The sequence below is a fragment of the Cyprinodon variegatus genome, unplaced genomic scaffold (genome assembly GCF_000732505.1).
Source record: "Cyprinodon variegatus isolate N-32 unplaced genomic scaffold, C_variegatus-1.0 Scaffold92, whole genome shotgun sequence".
NCBI lineage: Eukaryota > Metazoa > Chordata > Actinopteri > Cyprinodontiformes > Cyprinodontidae > Cyprinodon > Cyprinodon variegatus.
In genome coordinates, this window is record NW_015150545.1 from 242185 (window position 1) to 255189 (window position 13005).

At 38.6% G+C, this 13005-nt stretch overlaps 1 protein-coding gene across 2 annotated transcripts in view; it reads right to left on the minus strand.

The window, feature by feature from the left end:
* The window catches only part of LOC107084115 (protein MB21D2-like), a 31152-nt gene extending 22498 nt beyond the window's left edge, over positions 1 to 8654 (minus strand). Inside the window, exons 1-2 of one of the 2 annotated variants that reach the window (XM_015373797.1) lie at positions 8321 to 8654; positions 4121 to 4332 (exon numbers count right to left, since the gene is read on the minus strand). In XM_015373797.1, the coding sequence (XP_015229283.1) occupies positions 4121 to 4322 (202 nt within the window). In that variant the 5' untranslated portion in view covers positions 4323 to 4332; positions 8321 to 8654. The remainder of the gene's footprint in view (positions 1 to 4120; positions 4333 to 8320) is intronic. The other variant, XM_015373796.1, reaches the window with a different exon arrangement.
* Between the last annotated feature and the right edge of the window lie 4351 nt (positions 8655 to 13005).

Sequence of the window (13005 nt, forward strand, 5' to 3'; positions counted from 1 at the left end):
ACGGTCGCTTCTCCACTCCAGGACACACCCGCCCTGCGTCCTGATTGGACAGACCATTTAAATTCGGTTGGAGCGGGTTCCCAGATGTATGTGAGTGGAGCTAGGCGGAGCGAGACATGCATCTGGCTGTTGTCAGGTTAAAACTTTTATGCAATTGGTCTGTAGGTTTCCTGGGACGCGTGACCACTACAGTAAAAGCTGTGTCGGTAAACCAGAAAGTGCTCAACAAGATTTTAGGTTATTGTTTCTGTTTCGGTATGTCTCGGGTCCACATGAGATATCACTTCGGTCCGGATCGGGGTCTGCCTATTAATGACCCCTGCTGTATTGTAATCATATCTTGTTGGCGAGGAGTTTTAGCAACAACCCAAAAACAGCTCTGTCCATGTGGACCAGCTCTGTGTTAAATGTTTTACTGTCTCAGAAGACAAAGACCGAACTAAGAGGCATGGGTGAGGAAGACCGGCTGAATCTTTCAAATAGAAAACATTAACAACTGTCCAGCATGGTGGTGGCAGAATCATGCTGCTGGGTTATTTAAATGAAGGCGACATTTGTGCTTTAATGAAAACCAATCTAGATAGAAAGTTCTTTATCAGGCCTCCAATCCACAGCCACCAGCAGGTTTTTTTTCCTTCAGTAGGACAATCCAAAAAATATTTCCAAACTGGTCCTGGTATAAATAAATTTTGCTTACGTTAATCTTCTGGAAAAGCCTTCTTAATGTCTGAAAATTCTATTTTTAAAACTTCTAGGCTGGTCAGAAACCCAAGTAATTAAAATAACTCCACCCAATCTGACTGGACGGGTCAGATACAGCAAGGAGCCACTTTCTAAGCAGATTTTTGTTCTTATATCAACAGATAAGAGGGAGTTCACTGATAGGTTTGGGGTAAACTACATTTTTTAAATTCAAACACTTGTACTTTGCATGTCTTCGTTTTTGTTGCACTCTTTGTGAGATGAATTGTAGAAATGAAGGCGGTATGATAACCAAGAGGGTGAAAAGGATGCATTTTAACATCAGAGTGTCTTCTGTCATGTTGCGTGTGTGTGAGTTACAATATCAAATGCAGCAGCGGATGCAAAAAAAAATAAAAATAAAAAAAAAAGAAAGGAAATCCCTGCTGACATTCCTTGGTTCTTCTTAGACTTAAAGCTTTTAATCCGTTGTCTGGTAACACGACTTTTGTTTTGTTCTTTCCTGATAAAAACTTCAGTCTCGGGGCCCAGCAGCAGGATGTTGATGACTTCTGAAGAGTTTTCCCTGAGCTCAGTGAGAGGATGAACTCTGAACTTTACCCTGAAGCAAACTAACAAACTCACTCTTCTACCAGAAGGGGATCTGTTTCTTCTTTATCAGACTTTTGTTTCCTTTTTTAAAGATTTATACAGTAGCCCCCACAGCAGCTGCCAGGAGGCGAGACAGTTTGTTTACTCAAAGATGAGGTAAATAAGAGCCTGTTCCTGAATCTGTCAGGCTGTGAGGAAATAAATAAAATAAAAAAATCACTGAGACTACGTGTGAGTTTAATCTCATCTCCTGACAGCCCAAGTATGGATCCGTCGGCAGCTGAAACTTTAGAAAATCCCGGCATAAGAGAAGGCGAACCAGCGAGCAACCCGCCGTGCTGTAATAAGCTTCCCCCCAGATCAGGAGGATGTCTGCTTCCAGAGCTGCCTTTCATCCTCGGCGGGGGCCTTAGGCTGCCGAAGAGGAAGCCGTCTCATGTTTGACTTCATATTTCTAGAATCTAACACAAACTTTCTGACTGTTCAAACTTTTATTTCCACCCTCTTTCACACAGATGAAGCCGGAGTGGCGGGAGGCACGGCGGCGAGAAGCAGGGCTGTGAAAATACCACTGGTGATTGAGCCGGCAAACGCAGCCTGAAAAGCTATCAGGAGATCTTCAGGAAAATGACAAGAGAAAAGAGAGTCCTGAAGGGGGAGAGAAGTAATGTCTGGCAATGTGTGGGGGCAAGAAGATGAGAATAAAAGGCTTTATTCCAGTTTGATTTGAGCGATTTCTCACCAGGGGAGGGAGTCCATTTGATGTGAGCAGAAAAAGGGGCCTTGAAACTCTGCAGAGTGATCTGTCAACCAGAGCATTACAGGATCCATCAGAGGAGGAGCAGAGCAGGCAAACGAAATGAGGAAACCCTGAGCCTAAAACCTTCCTTTCAACATATAACTGGCTGATATCAATGCACATGAGAAGACACCAAGATGAATTTGAGAGCACTGGACGAACAGATAGGAGCTCAAACGCAGCCAACTGGAAGGGGAAACGGTGCCACCTATTGGAGAAACGTTCACACTTCACTTTTTCTTTTAAACTTGCAACATAAAACAAACCTGAGTCTCAGTCATTTCAGCTTTACAGCGACTTTTCATGCTTTTTACCTTTTATTCCAAATGAAGATGTAAAATTCAGAAAAACTGCTTCGGAAATCTAAACTTACAAAATCTGAATGTTACAAGATCCAATGTAATACACTTCTCTTTCTGGTTGTTGTTAATCTGTTGTTTTTCTTCATAGACATTGTTTATTTACAAATATGGACCAGTCCCCTTCTCATTCTAATACAATCCACTATATCTGGTGATTTTTTCTGTGCGTTTTCACTTTGACAAAAACTTTGTAAGAAGGATCATGTGCAACTTTTTGTAGAGAGTTGAAAGAATAAACTATGACAGCAGAGGTCAAAGAGCAGCTGACAGAACGTGCCACCCGTCGACCGAGCAGCAAACCGAGGCATGCTTGGTGGGATGAAACTAACCCTTAATACGTCTGAAAAACAGCTGCCTCCCTGCAAAGATACACCTATGAACATTTATTAGTATTCCCATAGCTGTCAGATGGATATGGCAAAAGATTTCATTCTGCAACATTAAACTAGAGCAACACCAGAGGCTTGAATTCCAGGATTTAGAAACAAAAAGGCAAAAAACAAAAAAAATACATAATGGCCCAATTTACAACCAATAATAAAATTACTTGTTTAAACACACTGAATTAAAACAAAGATGCTCAAAAGAGAAGAGCGGTGTGGAAAAGTCCAAGAACTCCCAGAATAGTACTGGTGCTGACTTATTAGCCTCTGGAATCAGGAAGTTCATCTGAAAATGACACCAAACCCGACTGAACCAGCAGGATACGCTGCATGTTGGACTAAAGCAGACTCTAGCAGACTATGCAGACTACTCTAAGTAATAACTTTCAGTGCATTTCTTTTATGTAGAGCTAGACAGCATCGTAACATCAGTGCGTGCAATACTACAGCCGCAGAGGAAGTATTGGACACAATATTTGGTTGGATGGTGAGTACTTTGGGCTGTGCTGATATTGTTAACACATTGTTTTGCTGATATTGTATGCCTTTAGCTGCACAGTGAGGCAACCTTCTTACTGCTGCCTTGCACTAATAAGGTTCAGGGTTCGATGAGGTCTTTCTGCATGGAGTTTTCATGTTCTCCCTGAGCTTACTATTGAGCTCTCCCTGAGACTATTCCTTTTACTCTTGTTTAAAAGAAAAACAAAATTGAATTATGTGAGACTCTGAGGTGCACTAAGAAGAGTTATCTCAGATCATTCTTCCTTATAGCTGTTAGACTTTATAACTATATTTTTCCTGACTAACTTAAAATCCATAAGTGAGTTTCTTGCTTTTATTTCCAGTAAATATTTCGTAGTTATTTGCTGATGTACAAATATAAATGAAAAGTTCTAAGCTGAACATTTCTTTGAATTCCAGTAACTTTTTTCTTATGATGTAAAGAAGCCCTCATTATAGTCCCTTATATCTTCCAGCAACATTATTCACCAGGCTTGTATTCTGGATGCTTCCATTAGCCTGTTTCTACTGCTGCTGCATCTAAATGAAAAAAAGTAATAAAAATCCTTTAAGTGAAGCAAACCAATGCTGCACAGGCACCCATGTTTCCCTCAACATTGTTTAAGGAAGGAGAAAACGATTCTCCAACAGAGCAATTCTTTCTAAAGCATGTTAAAGCATGTCAAGATAACGTGCCCCAACAACAACAAGAAGTCCTCACCAGTTATTATCTAACCACAGGAACATGAGACCAGCAGCAGAAATGAGACAAAGGTTTTTACCGAGCATGTTGAAGATAAAGTCCTTGGCAGTGTGGACCTCTAAGGCCGTCTGGTCTCCAAACTCCCCCTGCTCCAGCAGCACCAGCTCTGACACCTGCGCTGACAGCTGCTCCAGGGTGGCCCCTGAGCGGAAGTCCACCTCGGACAGCTTCTTGACGGGGGCCGGCGAGCGCGGCGTCACCGCGTTCATTAGCGACTCCATCTCTGCAACCCTGCGGAGAGAAAAAAGGAAGATATCTGAGAAACGCTCAGAGATGTTTACAAACTATTCTGTTCAGATTAACAGTTATTGACTAAAAAAAACTCCTCCAATCCTAAAGTTACAAAGGTTTTTTTTTCACAATTACAAGTATCAAACTGTGAAGTAATCTAGGGCTGACACTTAGAGCAGCAATTATATCAAAATTGTAAAAATATACAGAAACATTTTGGATTTAAGATTAAAAAAAACATTTCTTCTGTCATGTGCCCTATCAGAACTCCCCAATTGGAAAAGATTTAGTTTAACCCGATTTAATTTAGTAAAAAATCTTCTTTAAGGAACCTTTGGCTATCTGATTTTTAAACGGAAAAAAATAATAAACAGATTAATTGATTTGCTAAATAATCATTAGTTGGAGACCCAATTTAATCCCAACATTCTTGACCTCTAATCATAAAATTAGAGAAACTAAAATTTGCTCTTTTTAACAAAGTGGTATCTGCAATCTAGCTCACTAAAGATCCAACAACATTTAAGTTAGACTGGTCTGGACTCTGGTGAAACAGGTTCTCAGCAATAAACCATTCTACTGAATAGATCTCAATTGATGACAAGATTATAGCTTTTTATGATTATCTTAAAAATTCACGCAAGTGCATAGCTAAAACAACAAACAAAACCAAAAACAGGTGGACCTGAAGGAGAGAGTACTAAATGGGAAAATAGCTAAATTAGCCAAAGATAATGGGAAAAACCCTTTACTTTGTTTTTCACCATCTAGAGCAACCCTTATTTTCCTTATCAATAAAACTTGTTTCCAGCTGCAAAACATGCATAACCCTCCAAAACAAACATGGCTCATCATTTTTTATAAACATTTAATCTAGATCACTTTTTATGTTTAATCCAAAATAACCTATTTTACTTATGTTCTTAAAGTTGAATGGAATCAAAGCTTTAGAACGAAAAAATATATGTGGCAATTTTAGATTTATATAAAAATGTGTTTAAATGCTTAATGTTCAAAATTAAAAACACGGTTTAGTTTAGTTACGAAGAGCCAGTAAACTGGAGCATATTTATTTTTCCAATCTAGATTATATTGTTCTAGAATTAAAATTTGCTCAAAAACAGCCTCCCTAGTGTGACCCATGCAGCTGTATTTTAGGTGTACAATTATTTTTTTACTGGAAACCTTTCAAAACAAACCACCCTCTTTCAATACTACTAATAACTGCCATTATCCTGACAGTCTGAGATGAATACATGCTGCTTTATTCAAATTAAACTACATCCCAAAAAATATATTCATTAAAATGACAAGTATGATTTGTCACCAAAGACTGACGGAACATTTAAAGTGGAAAGACAAAGTGCGTATATTTATTTTGCCGGGTAGCAGGAAGTGACAAGGTAAGAAAAGGCTCGGAGCAAATAATACAAATTCAAAAGTTACAGATAGAGGTGAAAGAAATGGAGCAGCGTTTATTTTTGACCCAAACAAAGCCTTGGCATTTGTGGAAGAGAAAGATGCACAAAAAGAGAAAACGGGGAACATCAGGAAACGTATCTGAAAGATGGAAAAGACTATTTCTTTTAAGGTTAGCGGTAGCAGTAGAAATTTTAATTATTCTTAAATGTAGAATTGGCCTTTTTCCACTTAACCCCACAATAAACAGATGCTGATCTTTCCTCATTTCTTTACCAGCTTTTTAGGGATCTGTTTTCCACAGACTTTAATCTTTTTCAGTAAATAACAAAAAGTAGGAGGTCAACTCGATTTAGTTTGAGTAAAGGTCATAATCTTTCATTATTCTTACAAGTCAATGCACCCAATCACAGATTAAAACTGAAATGAGTCCAATAAATATACAATTACCGTAAATTACTTCTTTAAAACACTTAAATACTTAGAGATATAAATTAATAAACTGCGGTTAAATGCATATTGCCAAATGTTAACTAAAGGCTTTTATTGCACCACCTTTGAAACTGTTAAAGAGCTTGTTTGTTTCATGTTATCTTAATAATCTATATAAATAGCTTTCATGCTCTTGCATATAAATGGTGGATTTGTTCAATGCAGTTCAGAGTGAATCATAAGACTCTGGGGGTGCTGGTGCAAAAACATGCAGCATGATACGCTAAAACATATGAAAGATCAACTTAGAAACAAGAAAAGTTCCACAGTGACAAGCTACAACAACATCAAGCATTAAAACCAAAAATATACTGATATACGAGCATAATCTACTTTTATAGCTGATAATTTGGTTGGATGTAGCTGTCCAGGTTATAGCAGCCATGGTTTGGTTGACTGTAATGGTTACAGTTGGATTTTAACAATACTTTTTAAATATATAGTAAGCCTTTCAACCTTACTAATGACACTTCACTTTCACCATTAGTAAATCTGTAAAATATATATAAGTTTGAGATAACGGTGCAGGTTAATTCTGATTTTGTAACATTTATAGACTCTGAGCTGGGAGGCATTGTATGACATAAAAGGGAAGAGCACTTAAAAAGTTTCAAGGCAATATTTGTACAAAACTGTGTAAATCAATCTGTTCTGATTTAGTCTGTATGCCTAAATGTAAATGGAGAAATTATTATGAAAATAATCTTGCATTTCCTATAAGCAGTCAGTGATTTGCATCACAATCTAGCAGGTATCACATTTGTTGGTGAAAAATTTTCAGCCACTTTCTTCTGTTCCCTGTCTTCCATTACCAGAAGAACTGATTAATCCAGGTGTGTCTGGATGATTCATGCAGGTGTGTGTGGCCATGGTTACTGAGGTCAGGCACACCTGGATTAATCAGTCCATCCACTAATCAAAGAAGGGAAATAAAGGAGCTGCCTTAAGTTCAGGAAGAAGTGGAGATATTCATAGAACCCATAAACTTTCTGAATTAAAGTAAACTTCAAAGATATGGTTAAGTAAAGTACACTGCTGCAGCCTTTTTTATGAGATAATAAAAGGAAGCAGTCTTCCCTATGATTGTAAAAAGAGGATTGTAACACTTAATATGTACTTTATATCTACTTTATATCCATGGTTTTGAATTAAAGTTATAAGAAATTAACTAAGAATTCGTTTCAGCTGTGCATTATCTTGGCATCATTTTAAAATAATGTTTCACATTTTAATTGGCTGTATAACGATCGAAATTTAAAATGTGGCTTTACTAAAACCTTTTATTAACGTTAACCTTACAATCTTTAACCCAACAATAAAAGAAAATGCATTTTATTTCTAATCTACATGACGTTATTAAGATAGTTTGTTGCCATCACTATGGAAACATGAATTCTGTCTCCACAGAAGACGAGCGCGTGAGGTGAAGGCTGATGGAGTTAACGGATTAAATTTACCGACAGCCAAAAAGGGGCAACATATTGGACAAAGCAGAACGAAACTTTTACATAAATGTTCCCCATTGAGAAACAAAACACCGGCTGCTTAGAAGCGGGACACTTAACAAAACTGTAACGAAATAAACCGGGGAAAAGTTGTAAACAAAGTCTTGTCGTGTTGGAACGCCATCATGGCCTCTGCCCCTTTAAACTGGGTCAATTAGCGAGCCAGCTAAGCTAATAGCCAAACAAATTAGCCTGTGTGCTGTCAAATAGTTATTTTTTCTGCACACTGAATAAAAAATAAATTATACATATGTTTTAACTGCAGTGTTTGGGTGTGTTAAATTATCTCCGTATCACATAAATGGTCGTGTTTACAATCAGTTTGTACCGGTGCGGTAACCAGAAATGGCTAATTTAGGTTATTAGCCAACTAGCTCTGTTAAATTAGCCCTCCAGCCAACATTTCTGATTTGTGCCCACATCCACGCAAGCAAACACATCCACGGCCGCACACAGCCGCGTCTACACACACATGCACGGCTTGGTTAGCTTTAAACACGCGGATATCCAGGAGAAATGGTTAGCTGTGAGGCTAAAAGCTAGCCCCCCCGCTCCGTCATACACAAACACACCCTTTTAAAAACGGCGAAGTGCTGCACTTTCTTCGCTATCTCCTGCCTCTGCTGCTTCTCTGGTCCCCGAGCTCCAGTCCACCCTCCTCAGCTGTCATTTCCAACAGGATCCAAGCGCCGCCGCCGCCACCACCACCTTTCCCCTGGCAACACCGCCCTACAAATCACGGTCCTACTCAAAGGATCCAGGGATTAGCGGTATAGGTGGTGGAGTGGCGTGGAGTGGAGTGGACGCCCCACGCTGAGGGGAATAAATACACACACTGCTTTATGGGGTCAGAGTTATGATTGAAAGCGGATCTGCGTCCCCAAGCAGATCAAATGTAGTCATGTTTAGGAGGAGGAGGGACAGGAGTGTTTGGGCTGCAAAGCAGAGAGGGATTCCTGATTTGGATATGAGCAGGGGTGGAGCTAGATGGGGGGCCAGAGGTGGCCATGGCCACCCTTAAGGACTGGCAGCAGTGTGTTGCAGTGAGCTTGATGCAGACATTTTTGATTTATGCTCAGTTTTGAAGCGTGCTCTGCGCTATACGCTGTGAGTCTGGATACGGCTGAGGCGGTGTGGAAGTCGGTGGAGAGTTTGTGCGACAACGGAGGGATATGAGGGCGAAAAATAGCCGGAATCCAGGTGGAAAAAGGGTCCCAGCTGGTCCAACTTCACAAGTTTTTTTCTGCAATTCCGGGCATAAAAACAAAACAAGCCGGCCTCCTGTCTGCAGTCACCTACAATTTGGGAGAGGTGCAGCTGAGTGTCTGCGAAGGGGGCGGGGACCTCTTTTTGTTCACCTATCCAGACGACCTAGTTTCGAAGTATATTTAAGCCTTTAGCCAATCATTGGCAACCCCAATGGCCACCCCTAGCATTTTTTTCGCCCTCTAATACAGATTTGGAGGTGGGCGATACCGGGTATTTTTAATCAATACGATACCAAGTAAATACAGGGTCAGTATCACCGATATAATACCAATACTTTTTAACATTTAGGCTTTATGTATTTATTGGGGCAATGATCGAAGTTTCGTCTCCTCTCTCTGTTTCTGTAGCTCGACATTTTCTTGCTCGTTTTGGTTTTTCATGTGCTTATATAAACTTGTTTTTACACTGCATTTAATCGGCTTTTTACAAACCATACAGCTTGTTTCATTTACATTATTAAAATATAGTTAAACGCAGATTCTTTCCCTCCTCATGTTTTTCTGCTCTGCTGCGGAGCAGTTGTGTCGAGCGGAGAAAGAGCTGAGTGGGCGGGGCCAGGCTGAGCCTGCGTGATGAGCGATGAAAACACAGGCGGGCAGACTGGTCAGTCTGCTGCAGTAAGTGCGTGCAGGAGAGAAGAAAAAGTATTGATGTTGTTTAACCAATGTTATTCGATACCAATACCAAAGTTGATATCGAGAGTATCAATCCTAAGATCGATCCGCCCACCTCTAATACAGGCAGCAGTAATACTATCAAGAGGAATGTTTAAACTTTATAAACATTTAAATTTTTCATATAATAATAGTGACTTGACAACTAAAATGCTTTGGTTAATTATGCACATCAAAATACTAACATTAAAGTTGATATTTACAAAATGCATTCTCCTTTAAGACCCTAATTTTGTGTTTTTTTGACTAAAGACAAAATTATGTCTCTGCAAGTCATCAAGGAGTTTTCAGTGAAATCATAGATAAATAACGACTTTAATAATAACTTAAAAATCCATTAAATGTTGATATTAGTAAATGTAATATTGATGTAATGCAGAATAATTTTTAATAAAAGTAGGTAAATAATGACAATGTAAAGATGTTTGCCCCAGACATTTTGTCCACTATACCTTTTATTTAGACAGCATGGATGTTTAAATATATGCATCTATTTGTAATCAAAAGGCTTTAGGAAAGTAGAGTTTGTCTTTATTTAGAAAATATGGATGTTGTGCTCGTTCCTGTTGGAACAGTGTAGATGGACCCTCAGGTTCTGGCGCCTATCCGCTTTCGGCCACCCCTCAGTTTACATTGGTTTTTGACCAGCCACCCCTATTAAAATCTTCTTGCTACGCCTCTGGATATGAGGACTGATTCCAGTATATAATTTCTGTGTGTTTAAAATAACAGAGTAAATACAGCTTTATGCTCAAATGATTGTCAAGCCTACTCATAAAAATAAATCCTATTATGTTTGTACTGCTGGATTTAGTGGAATCCATGACCAGGCGCTTTGATGAATGTGTGGGATTAATCTGGGAGCAGATGAGGACACTGGTTTAGGCTGTTGTTTAATCCATATGTTAGCTCACAAAGTTTTTTTTTTTTTTTTTTCTAAACCCGATTTATCATTCAAAGCAGAAATATTGTCCTATTTGCTTATTATAAATGCAATATATTATTAAACTCTTATTCATAGAAACAGGAAAAAAAATCTTTTATAAGATTTATATGCTAATCAATTCTGTAGGTGGTGTTACTAGATCAGAAACTGTACATTTGTGGGTATTGGAAGTACATTAAAGAAATGTTATTCTATTTATTTGTATCATCCCCAAATCACAGCAAAGGCAAATAATTTCAAAAACGCTATTAATCTCAAGCAGGCATTACATTTTGCTGTAATTCATTCTCTGCCAGTGGAGGAGTTAAAGGTATGGTGGAGTATGTTCTTTTTCCGGGTGATCATCAACATAAGTGGTCCTCCTGATTGTCAATCATCCTGGTGATATATTTACATAAGGCCGTCCTACGTGTTCGTCCCCATTATCACTTATCGGTGGTGAGTCTGACATAGCGGAAAAATCGCAAATCTTGTTTCGGAAAGTAAGCTTGCATGAGTGATGTAAACAGCAACTTGCAAACTTTTTCGCAAAAATCCTTCCTTTAAATACTGTTTTGTGTATCTTTACTTTGCTTGTGTAATTTTCAAGGGCGTTACTTATAACTTTCACTGCACTGAATTTGAAAGTGAATTATTGTACTTTCTACTACATTCCATTTCTAGGAAGCTGCTGGTTACTTTTCCTTTTGGCTCAGCTTAGCTTTGTAATCCAATGTTGCTGTTTTTCTTTTTCAAAATGCAATTTCAACATGGTAGATGGCAGTTCTTAGGACTGAAAACTAAGGGCGGATATTATTTGTAGTTTTTAATTTTAACAAGGTTTTAGTTGTTGCCTTGTGGCCAAGTTTTCAGTAAGATGAGTTAACCAATCCGAGTTGTGATTACTTTGTTGTAATAGATTCAATCTTAAATCTCTATTCCATGGTGAAATTATGAGAAGAATCAAGACTCTTGTTTCTTGTTGGTTTGATTCTAAATAAGGAATAATTATCCAAATAGCTGCCCTCATATTTTTGTGGCATTTTTATGCTGAAGTTCTTTACAGATGGTGTAGAATTTGTTGTACATGGTTTGACACATCAAAACATCAGGTAGTTTCGGAAAGATAGTTTTTTTTTTTTATTACTCTGAAAATACACAAATATACTGACGTTAGAAAATTTATTTTGTATTTTTGAATACTTAAGTATTTTTAAATGTATGTACTTTTGAATACTTTAGCACTTCAAAAAGGGAGTACTTCAATACTATAACTTGAGTAGACGTTGGACCTAGTACCTTTTTCTTGTAGTTGAGTAAGATTTGACTATGAGTATCAATACTTTTACTCAAGTACTACTGTTAAGTTCTAAGTCCATGCACTTCCTCAGCAGTGGCGTGCATGGGGACCTCGCCCCTTGTGGACCAATTGATGAAAAGATGTCACAATGCTTGCTAAAGCACGTGTTACAGTGCCCCTTGGGAGTAAATTGTGCATTAAAGGGCCCCATGAGAGCCAAAATGCATGCTAATGTGCTCCTTTGGGAACCAGGATGCATGCTCAACTTCACCCCTGGGAGCCAAAACACGTGCTAAAGTTCCCTTTACAGAGGCGAGGATGTGCTAAATGGGCCCTTTTTATCTTTAGTCCCTGCCCTTCAAAAAGTCTGTGTAAGCTGCTGTTTCTCAGGAAGCACCGTCTGCTCTGTCCCATCTTGTAGGTTACACTGATGAGCCTGTTGTCCAGGTAAACACCAAAGTATGTACTGTATACTCCTCCACCGCCTCATTTTATTCTCTCATGATAGAAACAGTTTTTGACCTACTCCTGTTTCCCCTCAAAATCTTCAATCACCTCCTTTGTTTTGTTCACATTCAAGATAAAATGATTGTTTCCGCACCATGACACAAAGCTTTCTCCCAGTTCCCTGCGCTCAGCTTCTTGTCAAGGCACTTCACATACAGTGGCTTGTAAAAGATCTCAGGTTTGATTCGGGATGCTGCATTTGCCTGTCAATCTCAATTTTAAAAGTGCATATGTGTGCAGGTAATGCTAGTCTCTTCTATAAACACAGAATCTGCTTCATTTGCCAGGTGCATGTATAAATTTTTGATTGTACAATGCTGACAGTGTGCCTTCTTATACATTACCACAGTGACGCAATAAAACAATAAGAAAAAACATCTGTCTCAGGCTACAGAGAAGAAAGCTCATATATACTTACTATAAACAGAACTGGAAGGTTAAAAGTAGTAGTAAAATGAGCAGAGGGCCAACGATGCAAAGGTAAACAAAACATTGAATAGATTTGAACAGGAGCTGAATAGATGTAGTTTTTTGATAATTACAGTGAAGTTGTTTTTTAACACGATGAGTCTTAGTAAGCTG